This window comes from Bos javanicus, chromosome 6 (assembly GCF_032452875.1).
Source record: "Bos javanicus breed banteng chromosome 6, ARS-OSU_banteng_1.0, whole genome shotgun sequence".
Taxonomy (NCBI): Eukaryota; Metazoa; Chordata; class Mammalia; order Artiodactyla; family Bovidae; genus Bos; species Bos javanicus.
The window spans coordinates 77,773,268-77,786,392 of NC_083873.1; the positions used below are offsets into that span (position 1 = coordinate 77,773,268).

Genomic DNA, 13,125 nt, shown 5'->3' on the forward strand with positions numbered 1-13,125 from the left:
TGAACATTTTTATTATTAATGCACTGTGGAGCTTTGAATTGATTTCATTACAAACAGAGACCAGATGTGCATTTATGCCAAAAGGGCTATGGGATGAATCCTTATTATAGCAATTTGTGCAGATTTATGCACTCCTAAAATGGAGAGTCCTTCTATAGCACATTAGCTATGCTGAGGAATTTTTGAAAGAGATTTTTCCTGAGAAATATTACAAGTGATGGCCTCACTAAAAGCCTGTCTGTGCCATTTGCTCTTTTCTCTATTTGTTTTTAACCAGGCTTATCCTCAATAATATACTGTATAATAATCCATAAATATCTACCCAGTAGATCATTTAGCAGATGAGCCATAACTATCTATTTACCCTAAATCATGGAAGACCAGTGGTTATATTGACTCCAGTTACCCTCTTACATATGCATCTCCATACTTGTTGCTATTCATAATGATGCTTCTCCAATTTCAGTACTGTTCCTGCCACAGTTTTTATGTTCTTTGATTTTATTACAATGTAGCTCAGACCCCAGGGCAAATAACTTACTGGATGTGATCAGATTAAAAGATCAGTAGCATATCACCTTACATTAGCAACTTTTAAAAAATATTCCCTACATACTTAGCCTGGGGGTTAACATTAATTCAGCAATAATTCACCTAGAAAGCTGTGTTTTCATGATAATTCTTGAATATGGTTGGCGTATTTCATTGCAGAAATTACCGGTGACTTTAACTGATAATATTGCTTAATTCTTTCCTTTCCTCTGCAGACCTTCTAATCTTATGACAAAAGACACAGTTCCTTGCAAAGACCAGAGAGTTGTTGCCCATTTGATTTAGGGATGGAATGTTTTTATTTTATAACAGATATGTTCCATTCTTTTGGAAGGTTTCTGTATAATCCTATAGCATCTGTAAAAATATATTAAGATTATACAGTTTAGATAGTTGAAATTTATAATGCCTTAGCTAGATTACTTATAAATTTGTAGAATTGTCAAACGTTTAATCCCTGCAAATCGACTTATGTGCTTATTGCCAGGTCAGCGTTGGAGCTGGTGTTTAACTGGGTCTACCTTTAACAAGATGTCATGCTTAGCAACAATACCAGCTACACAGTGAATAGATCATGATGGCCTTTATATCCCATACCCACTTAGCTAGTCTCTCTTCACTTGTCTCCACTCTTTTCCTTGGTGTATCCATTATACCTCCAACTATTTATCCCATTCATTAAACATAATGGTAGTTGAACAGGCTACCACAAAACTCCAACATATTTAAATATTGATGTTGTAAACCTCTGAGAGAGAATCTGCATGCACTTCCCATAGTGATTTTTCTCTGTTTTCTCTCCCTCCTTCCCAAAACATCTTCCACAGAATTCATCCTTTTACTCATTTCCTCCCTCAGTACCCAAGTCCCAACAGCAAACAGATGGAACCTGGGCAGAAAATTTGTTTACAGTGGTATTGAGGGAACAAAGGTGAACAAAGGGATTAAGAGGAATTCCAATGCTAGGAACACAGATGGAGCTTTCCCCAACCCCAGGCCTATGGTTGCCAGATCAAAGGAATGGTGGAAAATTGGTAACAGAGTGTCCGACTCTGTGCAACCCCATAGACGGCAGCCCACCAGACTCCCCCGTCCCTGGGATTCTCCAGGCAGGAACACTGGAGTGGGTTGCCATTGCCTTCTCCAATGCATGAAAGTGAAAAGTGAAAGTGAAGTCGCTCAGTCGTGTCCGATTCTTCCTGACCCCATGGACTGCAGCCTACCAGGCTCCTCTGCCCATGGGATTTTTCAGGCAAGAGTACTGGAGTGAGTTGCCATTGCCTTCTCCAAGCCTCCCCACTAGCCAAACCCAAACAAAAGCCAAAGGGAGAGATGTTGTCTTAAACATATCATGTAAGTCCATTTCTTAAGACAGAGAAAAGGATGGAGGAGGATGGAAAGTGGTCTTCCCTGACTTAAGAAATGGAAAGTATCCAGCAGAGTTCAGTTTTTCTTTACTTCTCTCACCCCTCCTCCCTTTCCCATCCTTCTCTTCCTGTCTTCACTGCCTCTCTCTTCCCTCCTTCCTTTCTCTTGCTCCATCCTCTTTCCTCTGCTCTGACCTCCCCATTTTTCTTATGTTTTATGTCATGTTGAAAAACTTAAAGTGAAATAGGTATCTGATCTATTCCTCCCCTCCTCCACTCACTGTGGTTCTGAGAATTTTTAAAGTAGAGGAACACTGTTTACCCCCAATAACAGTATAGATGGGGAAAAATAAAGAAGGAGTGATTCTCTCATTTGAACAGTATATTCAGTTTCCCCTACCCAAGTTTGTGGTACCATTATAGGCTGCAAATATGAATAAATAAATGGATCACGATGCTCACTTTAGTTGGAAAAAGCAAACATTATCATTTTTCTTAAGAAATGAGTTGTGTTTTTTCTTCCTGCAGTCAGGCAAAGAGGGAAGAACCAAGCACAGAATTTTGATCGTTTTGTGATTCACAAATGAAGTCAGGCCACTTACATATGGGTGAAATGATAGATTGAATTTTGAGTGGTATTATAGAGTAGATTACATTTCACTAGAGAAAATGTAAGCCTTTAAAGTCAGAAGAAGTTTGTTAAATGCTGGCCATAATACTTTCATAGTCATGAGATTTAATAAAAAGCCAAATTTGTGTAGAAAGGAAAAGCAAAATACAAAAAGGAAAATTTACCTCAGCAGCAATGGGGAAGTGTAGGGGCAGAGAAAGAAGGAGAAACTGGTAAGTGAGTGGACAAATCGATGGGCAGGTGGACAGAAAGGTAGATACAATGATAAATAGATGGTTGGATAAAAAGATTAGATAGTGAAGCTGAGTACATACGTCTTCAAATTAATGTTTTAAAAACATTTTCCTGTTTATGGAAGCCAACAAATTAGTTTAGAGCTCTGCCTTCTCAGATACATGTGATGAAATATTTGATTTTCTTACCTTTCTCAAAGACTGTTCACTGAAACCATAATCTCTGGCTTTAATTTGACCTGTAGTTTAGACTCAAGTCTTCAAAAAGGAGTTTATATTTTCTATTTTTGCATATCTGTAAAGAATTCATTGTACTTTATAATCCCTCATATCTTTTTTTTCAATTGAAAACTGTGAAATTATAAATGTGAAGACCCTCCATATTTATAATATTGCCATGTAAAGTGAGATCTGCTTCCTACTTCATTAACTGGTCCAAGTATTATATGCAAAATAAACATCTGAATTGTTACTGGGAAATAGTTTTTCTGTTTCTAGCAAACTAAAGTATCTTTTCTTTTGTCTGCACACAAGTTACTGACAGATTTTGAGATAATGTAAGGTTCTTCCTGCATTTTCTAAAGAAGGATGTGTAGATCTAGAAATGGTGTTGCTGTTTTATATTATGTGCGTGCTAAGTTGCTTCAATCATGTCCAATTCTGTGCAACCCTATGGACTGTAGCCCTACAGGCTCCTGTCCATGGCGATTCTCCAGGCAAGAATACTGGAGTGTGTTGCCAGGCCCTTCTCCAGGGGATCTTCCCGACCCAGGGATCGAACTCACATCTCTCATGTCTGCTGCATTTGCGAGATCTTTACCACTAGCACAACCCGGGAAGCCCCAGGTGCAGGTTACAGTACAGAATAAACCAACTGTTTGTTCTGAAACTCTGGCTGAATCTTGTACCCGGATCTTAATTTCACCATTCTTTTCAAACCCATAGATCTACTATGGAATAAAAGTAAATTGCTTATTATTTTTATCAGAGATTTGTGGCATTTCCACATCTTCAAGCTTAATTAGCCTACATTCAATTGTAAGGTAGAGGCATTTTATTGTCTATAAACCCACTTGACTCAGATTCACAGAAAAATAGGTAGATCTTTCAAAGAAATGGTAGCTTTGTACTTAAACACTGTAACTCCTCCATGAATTGTTTTGCCACCTAATTAATGTTTGATGTATAAAATCCCATGAAATGTCAAAGCTTATTTCAAATAAAATGGTTTTTTCTTGTGTCAAAATTTGAAATGCAAATAGTATCCATCTCTGTCATAATTATTATCCTTAACTACAGCAGCAGGGTTTCCCCTCCTTTATTCAAGCCTTAGGTATAATCCCACCATTTCAATACAGGCATTAATTTACTAATCCTCACAAAACTTATAAGATTTCTCAGTATGCATGTACTTATTTCTGAGGAATAATTTTAGCAGAATTTATTAAAAGAATTGTTAGAGATAGACATTGTAATGATGTCTTTAAGCTAGAATAAGCGAAATAACTATTTCAGTCTTGCTTCTTTGCATAGAAGACTTGAGGCAGATGTAAGATATGTGTATATTTTTGTATGGAAATAAGATAATAATAACTGTGGTGAGTGAAATAAATAGGACAATCAGAAAAAAGAGTAGCTTCTGGATGCCACTGGAAAGACTGTGATTCATGCAGGCCTGATCTGGATAGGCAACTTTTGAACTGAGCTTGAACCTTAAAGTCATAGTAGCTATCAGTCAGTCAGTTCACTCAGTTGTGTCCGACCCTTTGCAACCCCATGGACTGCAGCACACCAGGCCTCTCTGTCCATCACCAACTCCCAGAGTTTACTCAAACTCATGCCCATTGAGTCAGTGATGCCATCCAGCCATTTCATGCTCTGTCCTCCCCTTTTCGTCCCGCCTTCAATCTTTGCCAGCATCAAGGTCTTTTCCAATGAGTGAGTTCTATGCATCAGGTGGCCAAAGTATTGGAGTTTCAGCTTCAAATTTAGTCCTTCCGATGAACATTCAGGACTGATTTCCTTTAGGATGAATTGGTTGGATCTCCTTGCAGTCCAAAGGACTCTCAAGAGTCCTCTCCAACACCACAGTTCAAAAGCATCAATTCTTTGACACTCAACTTTCCTTATAGTCCAACTCTGACATCCATAAAAGCCATAGCATTGACGGGATGGACCTTTGTTGGCAAGGTAATGTCTCTGCTTTTTAATATGCTGTCTAGGTTGGTCATAACTTTTCTACCAAAGAACAAGCATCTTTTAATTTCATAGCTGCAGTCACCATCTGCAGTGATTTTGGAGCCTCAAAAATTAAAGTCTGCCACTGTTTCCACCGTTTCTCCAGCTATTTGCCTTGAAATCATGGGAATGGATGCCATGATCTTTGTTTTCTGAATGTTGAGCTTTAAACCAACTTTTTCCCTCTCCTCTTTCACTTTCATCAAGATGCTTTTCAGTTCCTCTTCACTTTCTGCCATGAAGGTGGTATCATCTGCGTATCTGAGGTTATTGATATTTCTCCTGGCAAACTTGATTCCAGCTTGTGCTTCATCCAGCCCAGTGTTTCTCATGATGTCCTCTGCATACAAGTTAAATAATCAGGGTGACAATATACAACCTCAAAATACTCCTTTCCTAATTTGGAACCAGTCTGTTGTTCTGTGTTTAGTTCTAACTGTTGTTTCCCGACCCTGCATACAGATTTCTCAAGAGGCAGGTCAGGTGCTCTGGTATTCCCATCTCTTGAAGAATTTTCCACAGTTTACTGTGATCCACACAGTCAAAGGCTTTGGCATAGTCAATAAAGCATAAATAGATGTTTCTCAGGAACTCTCTTGCTTTTTTGATGATCCAACAGATTTGGCAATTTGATCTCTGGTTCCTCTGCCTTTTCTAAAACCAGCTTGATCATCTAGAAGTTCATGGTTCATGTACTGTTGAAGCGTGGCTTGGAGAGGTTTGAGCATTACTTTACCAGTGTATGAGATGAGTGCAATTGTGCATTAGTTTGAGCATTCTTTGGCATCACCTTTCTTAGGCATTGGAATGAAAAGTAACCTTTTCCAGTCCTATGGCCACTGCTGAGTTTTCCAAATTTGCTGGCATATTGAGTGCAGCACTTCACAGCATCATGTTTTAGGATTTGAAATAGCTCAACTGGGATTCCATCACCTCCACTAGCTTTGTTCATAGTGATGCTTCCTAAGGCCCACTTGACTTCACATTACAGGATGTCTGGCCTAGGTGAGTGGTGACACTATCGTGATTATCTGGGTCATGAAGATCTTTTTTATACAGTTCTTCTGTGTATCCTTGCCACCTCTTCTTAGTATCTTCTGCTTCTGTTAGGTCCATACCATTTCTGTCCTTTATTGAGCCCATCATTGCGTTGTTACCTTGGTATCCCTAATTTTCTTGAAGAGATCTCTAGTCTTTCCCATTCTGTTTTCCTTTATTTCTTTGCACTGATCACTGAGGAAGGCTTGCTTATCTCTCCTTGCTATTCTTTGGAACTCTACATTCAAATGGGCATATCTTTCCTTTTCTCCTTTGTTTTTCACTTCTCTTCTTCTTACAACTATTTGTAAGGCCTCCTCAGACAGCCATTTTGCTTTTTTGCATTTCTTTTTCTTGGGGATGGCCTTGCTCCCTGTCTCCTGTACAGTGTCCCAAATTTCCGTCCGTAGTTCATCAGGCACTCTATCAGATCTAGTCCCTTAAATCTATTTCTCCTTTCCACTGTATAATCATTAAGGATTTGATTTAGGGCACACCTGAATGGTCTAGTGGTTTTCCCTACTTTCTTCAACTGAAGTCTGAATTTGGCAAGAAGGAGTTCATGCTCTGAACCTAAGTCATCTCTTGGTCTTGTTTTTGCTGACTATAGAGCTTCTCCATCTTTGGGTGCAAAGAATAGTAGCTATGGGAGAATCCAATTTATGGCACCACTGCCATTAACAAGAAGCCTGGAAATGACTCTTGGTGCCTCTCTCTCATTTCACTCACACATCCAATCAGAGTGTAAGCCTGTCTGTACTTGTAAATCTCTACCAAATCAGGCCACTCTTCATTTTCCCTGCTGCTCCAACCCTAATCCACAACAGCTTTTTCTACTGTGTTAGCTTCATAGTAGGTCCCCTTTCACTCACTCCTGAACCCTCTAATCCATTCCACTGAGTTCCATAAGCCTGAGTAGACCACTCCTATTTAGATTCTTTAATACCTTCAGATTGCTCTTGGCACAATTTCTCAAAATCATCATCACACCTTCCAAGTGGTACTACTGCTCTGCTCCTGCTCGTATCTCCAGCTGCCTGAACCCCAGTCACAAGTACCCTCGTGCAGCGCCCTTAAGTCTCCCTGCACCTCTTTCCTAAAAGCTTCTCTCTCTGCCTAGAAGCTCCTATCCTCATCCCAACCTAATTTTCTCTTTTCTATTTGTCTTCAGATTAAACATTCTTTCTCAGAGAAGTATTTCCTAAATTATTCCCTAACTTCAAACACCAGGCTAAACTGCCTTTAGGGCTTCCCTGGTGGTCCAGTGGTTAAGAATCTGCCTTGCAATGCAAGAGACACCTGTTCGATTCCTGATCTGAGAAGGTCCCACCTGTGTCAGGCCAGTTGAGCCCGTGTGCCACAACTAGCGAGCCTGCGCTCTGGATCCTGTGAGCTGCAACTAGTAATCCCGTGCATCACAACTACTGAAGCCTGAACACCCTAGATCCTGTGCTCCACAAGAGAGGTCACCACAAGGAGAAGCCTGTGCATGGCAACCAGAGAAAGTCTGGAAGCAGCAACAAAAACCCAGCACAGCCAAAAATAAACAAATATTTTTTAAAAAGTTGTCTTTAAATTTGATCCACTGCACTGGGATTCTGGATTGAATTCAAAAAAATTAAAATTAAATAATTGTGCAGTTAATTTATTAATAGCTCTTTCCAGATCCTATTATGGGAAACCATTTTATTTACCATTTTATCCCCAGACATTAGTATAGTGTTATTCATAGAAATTCAAATTGTGGTTAAATAACAAATGAACATATAGAATGATAGAATAGTTTTTGAAATTAGAAATGTTTTATTCTTTAAAACTGTATATATATATATATGTATGAGTATATATACATGTGTGCATGTATACATATACACAATTTATGCTATGTTGGTAGTAGATTGAATTCTAAAGGTATAAAAAATTTTTTTTTTAATTTCTTTCCCACTTTTAGTACCCTGTCTTCCCAAAGCATGGTTATTCTAGACATCACTTACTTATATAGCATCCTCTTGGCTCCCTCCACAGTCCCCATCAGAATTTTATCTTACTGGGTCACTCTCAACTTGTCTGTTAACTTTCAACTTATTTGATATTTTCTGTTGCTTTCTTACATAGTCTCCATGTCTTTATTACCCCTGTACTATATTCCCATAAAACCTCACAGACATTATCTTATAATTGCATTTTTGAATTAATACCATCTGCTTTTATGTACCCCGCATACCAAGCAGTAGAATGTGAGGTTCCTGAATGTGAGCAAAACTGCATATAACATTTGACTTTATTTCTTTAGGAAATAAGTGTCCAAATGATTGTTTAATGAATGAAATATTTTTTAATTTTTTAATATTACTACTACAGTTTCTTTAATTTTAAGAGGAAAAGGGGATCATAATAAATAACTAGTTATATCCATTTTTATTTTACTTTAAATATGGTTTCACATTTTTATTTTAAACATTTTTTTATAATTTATCTGTACTTTGGGTTGTTTTTTTTTTTTTTTTCTGTTGCAGCTTTCTTGTTGGTGAACCTTGAATTCCAGACTTCTTTAGTGGAAATAATTCAATTTATTCTTCATAAATAAACACTTCTTGAATGCTAAAACAATAACTATTTTTAAGATAAATTACTGATGATTTTTGTATTTGACTCACCATTTACAACAACACACTATCTGTCGTTGACACATACATTGGCAACATCATTATCTTTTATGTTGAAAACAGTTATATTTTGACTTGTCATCTATATTTTCAGCTTTTTCATTACTGTATTTTTAAAAAAATTTAAATATTTATATTAGGGAATTATATAGGCCTTCTTTTTTAGCTTATCATATCCTACCCCAGTATTATAATACTTAATGTTGAAAACAACATTTGTACAACTACGCAGAACCAAAAAAATAAATTGAATTGCAATATGAAAATACCTATTATTTTTTTCTGTTTGTTAAGTAATTTTTCTTTTTATAATGTTCCCTGATAGCTGTAATGAAAGTCAGTACTTGAATCTTTAGTTTTGAAGATAATGTGTTAAAGCCTATTATTTATTCTAGTAGATCCCAGCCTTTTTCCAAAAGGACTCATTTAACTGAATCACAAGACTCCAGAGGTCCATACGCCTTGACATTTTCTCATAGAAAAAATACTATGTGGTAATAAAGACATAGAAGCAAACAATACAATAATAATGATAATAGTAACAATGGTAATAAAACAATTACACAAGAGCACAATGCTTAACAAAGTAAAACAATAGTAATTTCACAAATATATTCATTTTTATGAGAACAGCATAGGCGGAACACAATAGCAAATGCAAGACTCTGTGCAAGGTGCACTGATTTAAAGAATATTCCTTTGGAATATTATAGGAACTCCAGCTATCTGGATACTCATGTGCACAGGGGTTTTGTAACATTGCTAAGCAATTGTATCAGGTGTTTAGACTTAATTGATGGAATGATGAATCTGAACACTTTATGCATACTAGCATTTTACCAATTTAATTAATGAATGCTGAATTTTATAAATCATTAAGTGAGTTAATAGATTACCAGTAAATAGCTCTAAATTGTATATAATGATTAAATATATGGATTATAATCACTTTTATGTCACTTTGTGACTGCTTCAAAGTACTTTCATGATCCATCGGTGGGTCACGAATGCTACTTTGATCTACATTGACTCTGTTACACATTTATCCTTGAACCTTATAATGTATTCCATTTGGTGTTACAAGTATCTTAGTTTTTTAGGCCCTGATATTTTACAAATTCAATAAACTTAGTGCAGGTGTTTTTCTCTTTTTTTCATTTTAAAAGTTTTTAAAAATACCAATTAACCATATAATACTTTAACATATTCTTCTTACACTATATATTCTTGTAAAATTTAAGCATTGAACAAAATGATTCTTCTCTCAATTTCCACCTTTCAATTTTGTCCTATGTGTTTAAACATACACATATATATATATAAACATACAAAATATCTACATATAATATTTATTTTTCATAGCATGTTTATATGCTACTCAAGTAGCATTCATATTTCACAAATACCATGCCTATATATATTAGTATATATTTATAATTTTTATACTTGCATTTAAGTCAATATTACATGTTGAAGATTGATGTTAACAGTATTGTTCTCTTTATTACAAAGCTGTTTATAGTATTCCATAATTTTTATATATATGTCCAGTTTTGTACAGACATAACCCATTTTGTTTTCTATTATAAGCAAGCTGGAATGAATATCTTTGAACATTTCCCTTTCATAACAGTGGGATTATTTTTTTACTGCTCATAGTGATAAAAATCTCTGTCTTATACAGTCTTCAGATTTCAGAGTTTAATAGACACTATAATTTACATAGGAAGTATACAAATATACACATCAAGTAGTAGTTTATGACTGTCATATGTATACAAATCTTTGTCAACACTTGGTTACTAAGCTGTTTTTGCATATTTGAATTAGGATTTTATATAAACTTAAGAATGTGATTGTTAACAATTTAGGTATTCCAATTGCTCCAATTTATTCATTTATTTCTTTAACATTTGGTTCTGCTACAAATATATTAAGTATCCCTGCATAAACAGTGGTAACCAGTTTGAGTTTTTTAGGGTACCCCTTACAGCTTTCTGAATATCGATTAGGAAGATAGCCTTACAAAGAGAGGCCCTTTCTATTTGTGATCCTAAATTCTATATATGACTGTTAAAAACAGAAAAAAGAGAAGAAAAGAAAATGTTCTAAATAATGACACTTTTGTATAAGTAATAGTAGGGCAGACTAAAATTAGGAAAGATATATGCCGAACCATTAACAATCTCTACAAAATGGGAATGTATAGAGTCAAAAGAAGAGACACTCATTATTTTTGCATTGCATACCTATATCTATATTGCATAAATGTGTTATAATTGTACTTTAGTTTAATTTTAAAAAAAGATAAAGGACGTGATAACTTGGAAAATTACATTTATTTACCTTTTTAAAAAAAGTTTTACAAGCCTTCCTTACAAATTAATATATATTCCTATCTTATTACCCAAAGCTGTCACATTTGTTCAAGTGATCGTAGCATATAAGTTTTATCTCTTTTAACATCTTTGGATTGTTGACAATTTGAACAATTCTTATAGAATATACTTAAAAAATCAGCATGTAGTTTTAGAGAAGGAAAATGCTAGAAACTAAGCACTAGTTTGCTACCAAGTACATGGGGGTGAAATCTTTTACTTAGTAAGAAGATGAAGACCATTTTAAAAAGCAGAGTTTTTATTTGGAATTACATTTTCACAGAGCTTAGCAGACAGTGAGTATTCGTTGTGAACTAAGTGTTAAACTAGACATAATGGAAAATTTGTATTGTCCTCTGAGAACACAGTTGTCCACAACACAAACTCATCAATGTTCAATTTAGAAATACATAGAGAAAAATCACTGGGCAAACCTTAGACTTAACCCCTCAGATGGGTAAAGTGAGAATCATTTCTAGAAGTTAGAGTCCTCAAGAGGAGCTTCCTAAAGGCATGACTTTCAAGTTAGTTATTAAAGAAAATAATGGATTAGCAGGAAAACTCAGGGAATGTATACCAAATAAAGAGGGAGTTTAATAACTTACTTACCTCAATGATTATAACATATGCAAAAACAATTGTCCAAAGAAGCCAATAAAATTACTTAAGATCTCTTTCCTTTTTGTTCTGTTTTCAAAATTGTAGTTGAAATCTGGAGAGACAGCCGCCAACATTGCTAGAGAACTGGCTGAACAGACACGAAATCATTTGAATGCTGGAGATATCACTTATTCTGTCCGGGCCATGGATCAGTTGGTAGGCCTCCTAGATGTACAGCTCCGGAACTTGACTCCAGGTGGAAAAGATAGTGCTGCACGAAGTTTGAACAAGGTAAGGACCTTAGTTACATGCATCTTTAAAGTTGTAGTAAAATCAGTGAGAATTCCCTGATTAATTTCCCTCTCCATAAAATCAAATCATTCTAAAGAAAACTGCTAGCTATATTCAATTCACTTCACTGTCTCATTATAATAATGCCCTTATTTGACTTTCAATCTAAGGAACAATAAATGATAATCTCTTTGCATATATTTTGAATCATAATTCATTTTCTGTAGAATTCTGTTCTGGATGCTAAATTCTGACATGGTTAATATAGATAAATGCCGCTTCTTTTGTTTCTTTTTTTTTTTTTATCCCTTTCAAGCCTTTATTAATATGATTAATAGTAAAACAAATATCTAATCAATAAAGAGAAATTTAGAAAATAACAGTGAGAAAAGATATAAATAATACATTATAGATTAAAAAAATAATTTAACCTAATTCATATTACATTTAAAAGCTCATTGGACAAAGTGTTTTAATTTTCCTTTTTATTTTTAAGTAACTTATTTTGCATCACTACCATTATAACTTAATAGGTTTTAATGTGTTTCAGCAACTTTGAATTGTAAGTAATAAAAATGTTTTTAAATTGTAAGGAATTTTATGTGTTTTAATTTATAGCTATAAATCTACAATATATGTTTATATACATTATATACACATATGTAAACATTTGGTATATAACTTATACAGATATAAGCATTGTATTTACTTAAATGTATAAAATATGTTTTATATATATTTATAAGGAGTATCGTTTATGTAACAAAATTTCACATTGTGAAAAGATAATAGAATTGCTGCCATTAGATAACATATATTCTCTTAATGGCATTTTTGTAATAAAGATGATCAGTTATTGAAACTGGATTTTAAGGCCTTAAATATCAGGGATAATCTTAATATCAGGGATACTTCAAACAGCAAGAATTTGGCAGCAGCAGACTAATATCCTGTATGGAATTCACTGAATGAATATTCCCCTTTAGAATGAAAAAATAACTTTACAGAGTGGTCTTTGTTGTGTTTATTTCTTTTCTGTCTTATTTGACTAAGAGTCTCATGAGATGGAAGACATTTTTAAAATGATGATTGTTTCACATTAAAGAAAAAAAAAAGCTAGATATTTTATCC

General features: G+C 34.9%; 1 protein-coding gene across 16 annotated transcripts in view; it reads left to right on the forward strand.

The window, feature by feature from the left end:
• Nucleotides 1–13,125, forward strand: part of ADGRL3 (adhesion G protein-coupled receptor L3) — a 959,208-nt gene that overhangs the window by 767,880 nt on the left and 178,203 nt on the right. For all 16 annotated transcript variants that reach the window (XM_061420294.1, XM_061420290.1, XM_061420278.1 and 13 more), the window contains one exon: nucleotides 11,809–11,994. In XM_061420294.1, the coding sequence (XP_061276278.1) occupies nucleotides 11,809–11,994 (186 nt within the window). The remainder of the gene's footprint in view (nucleotides 1–11,808; nucleotides 11,995–13,125) is intronic.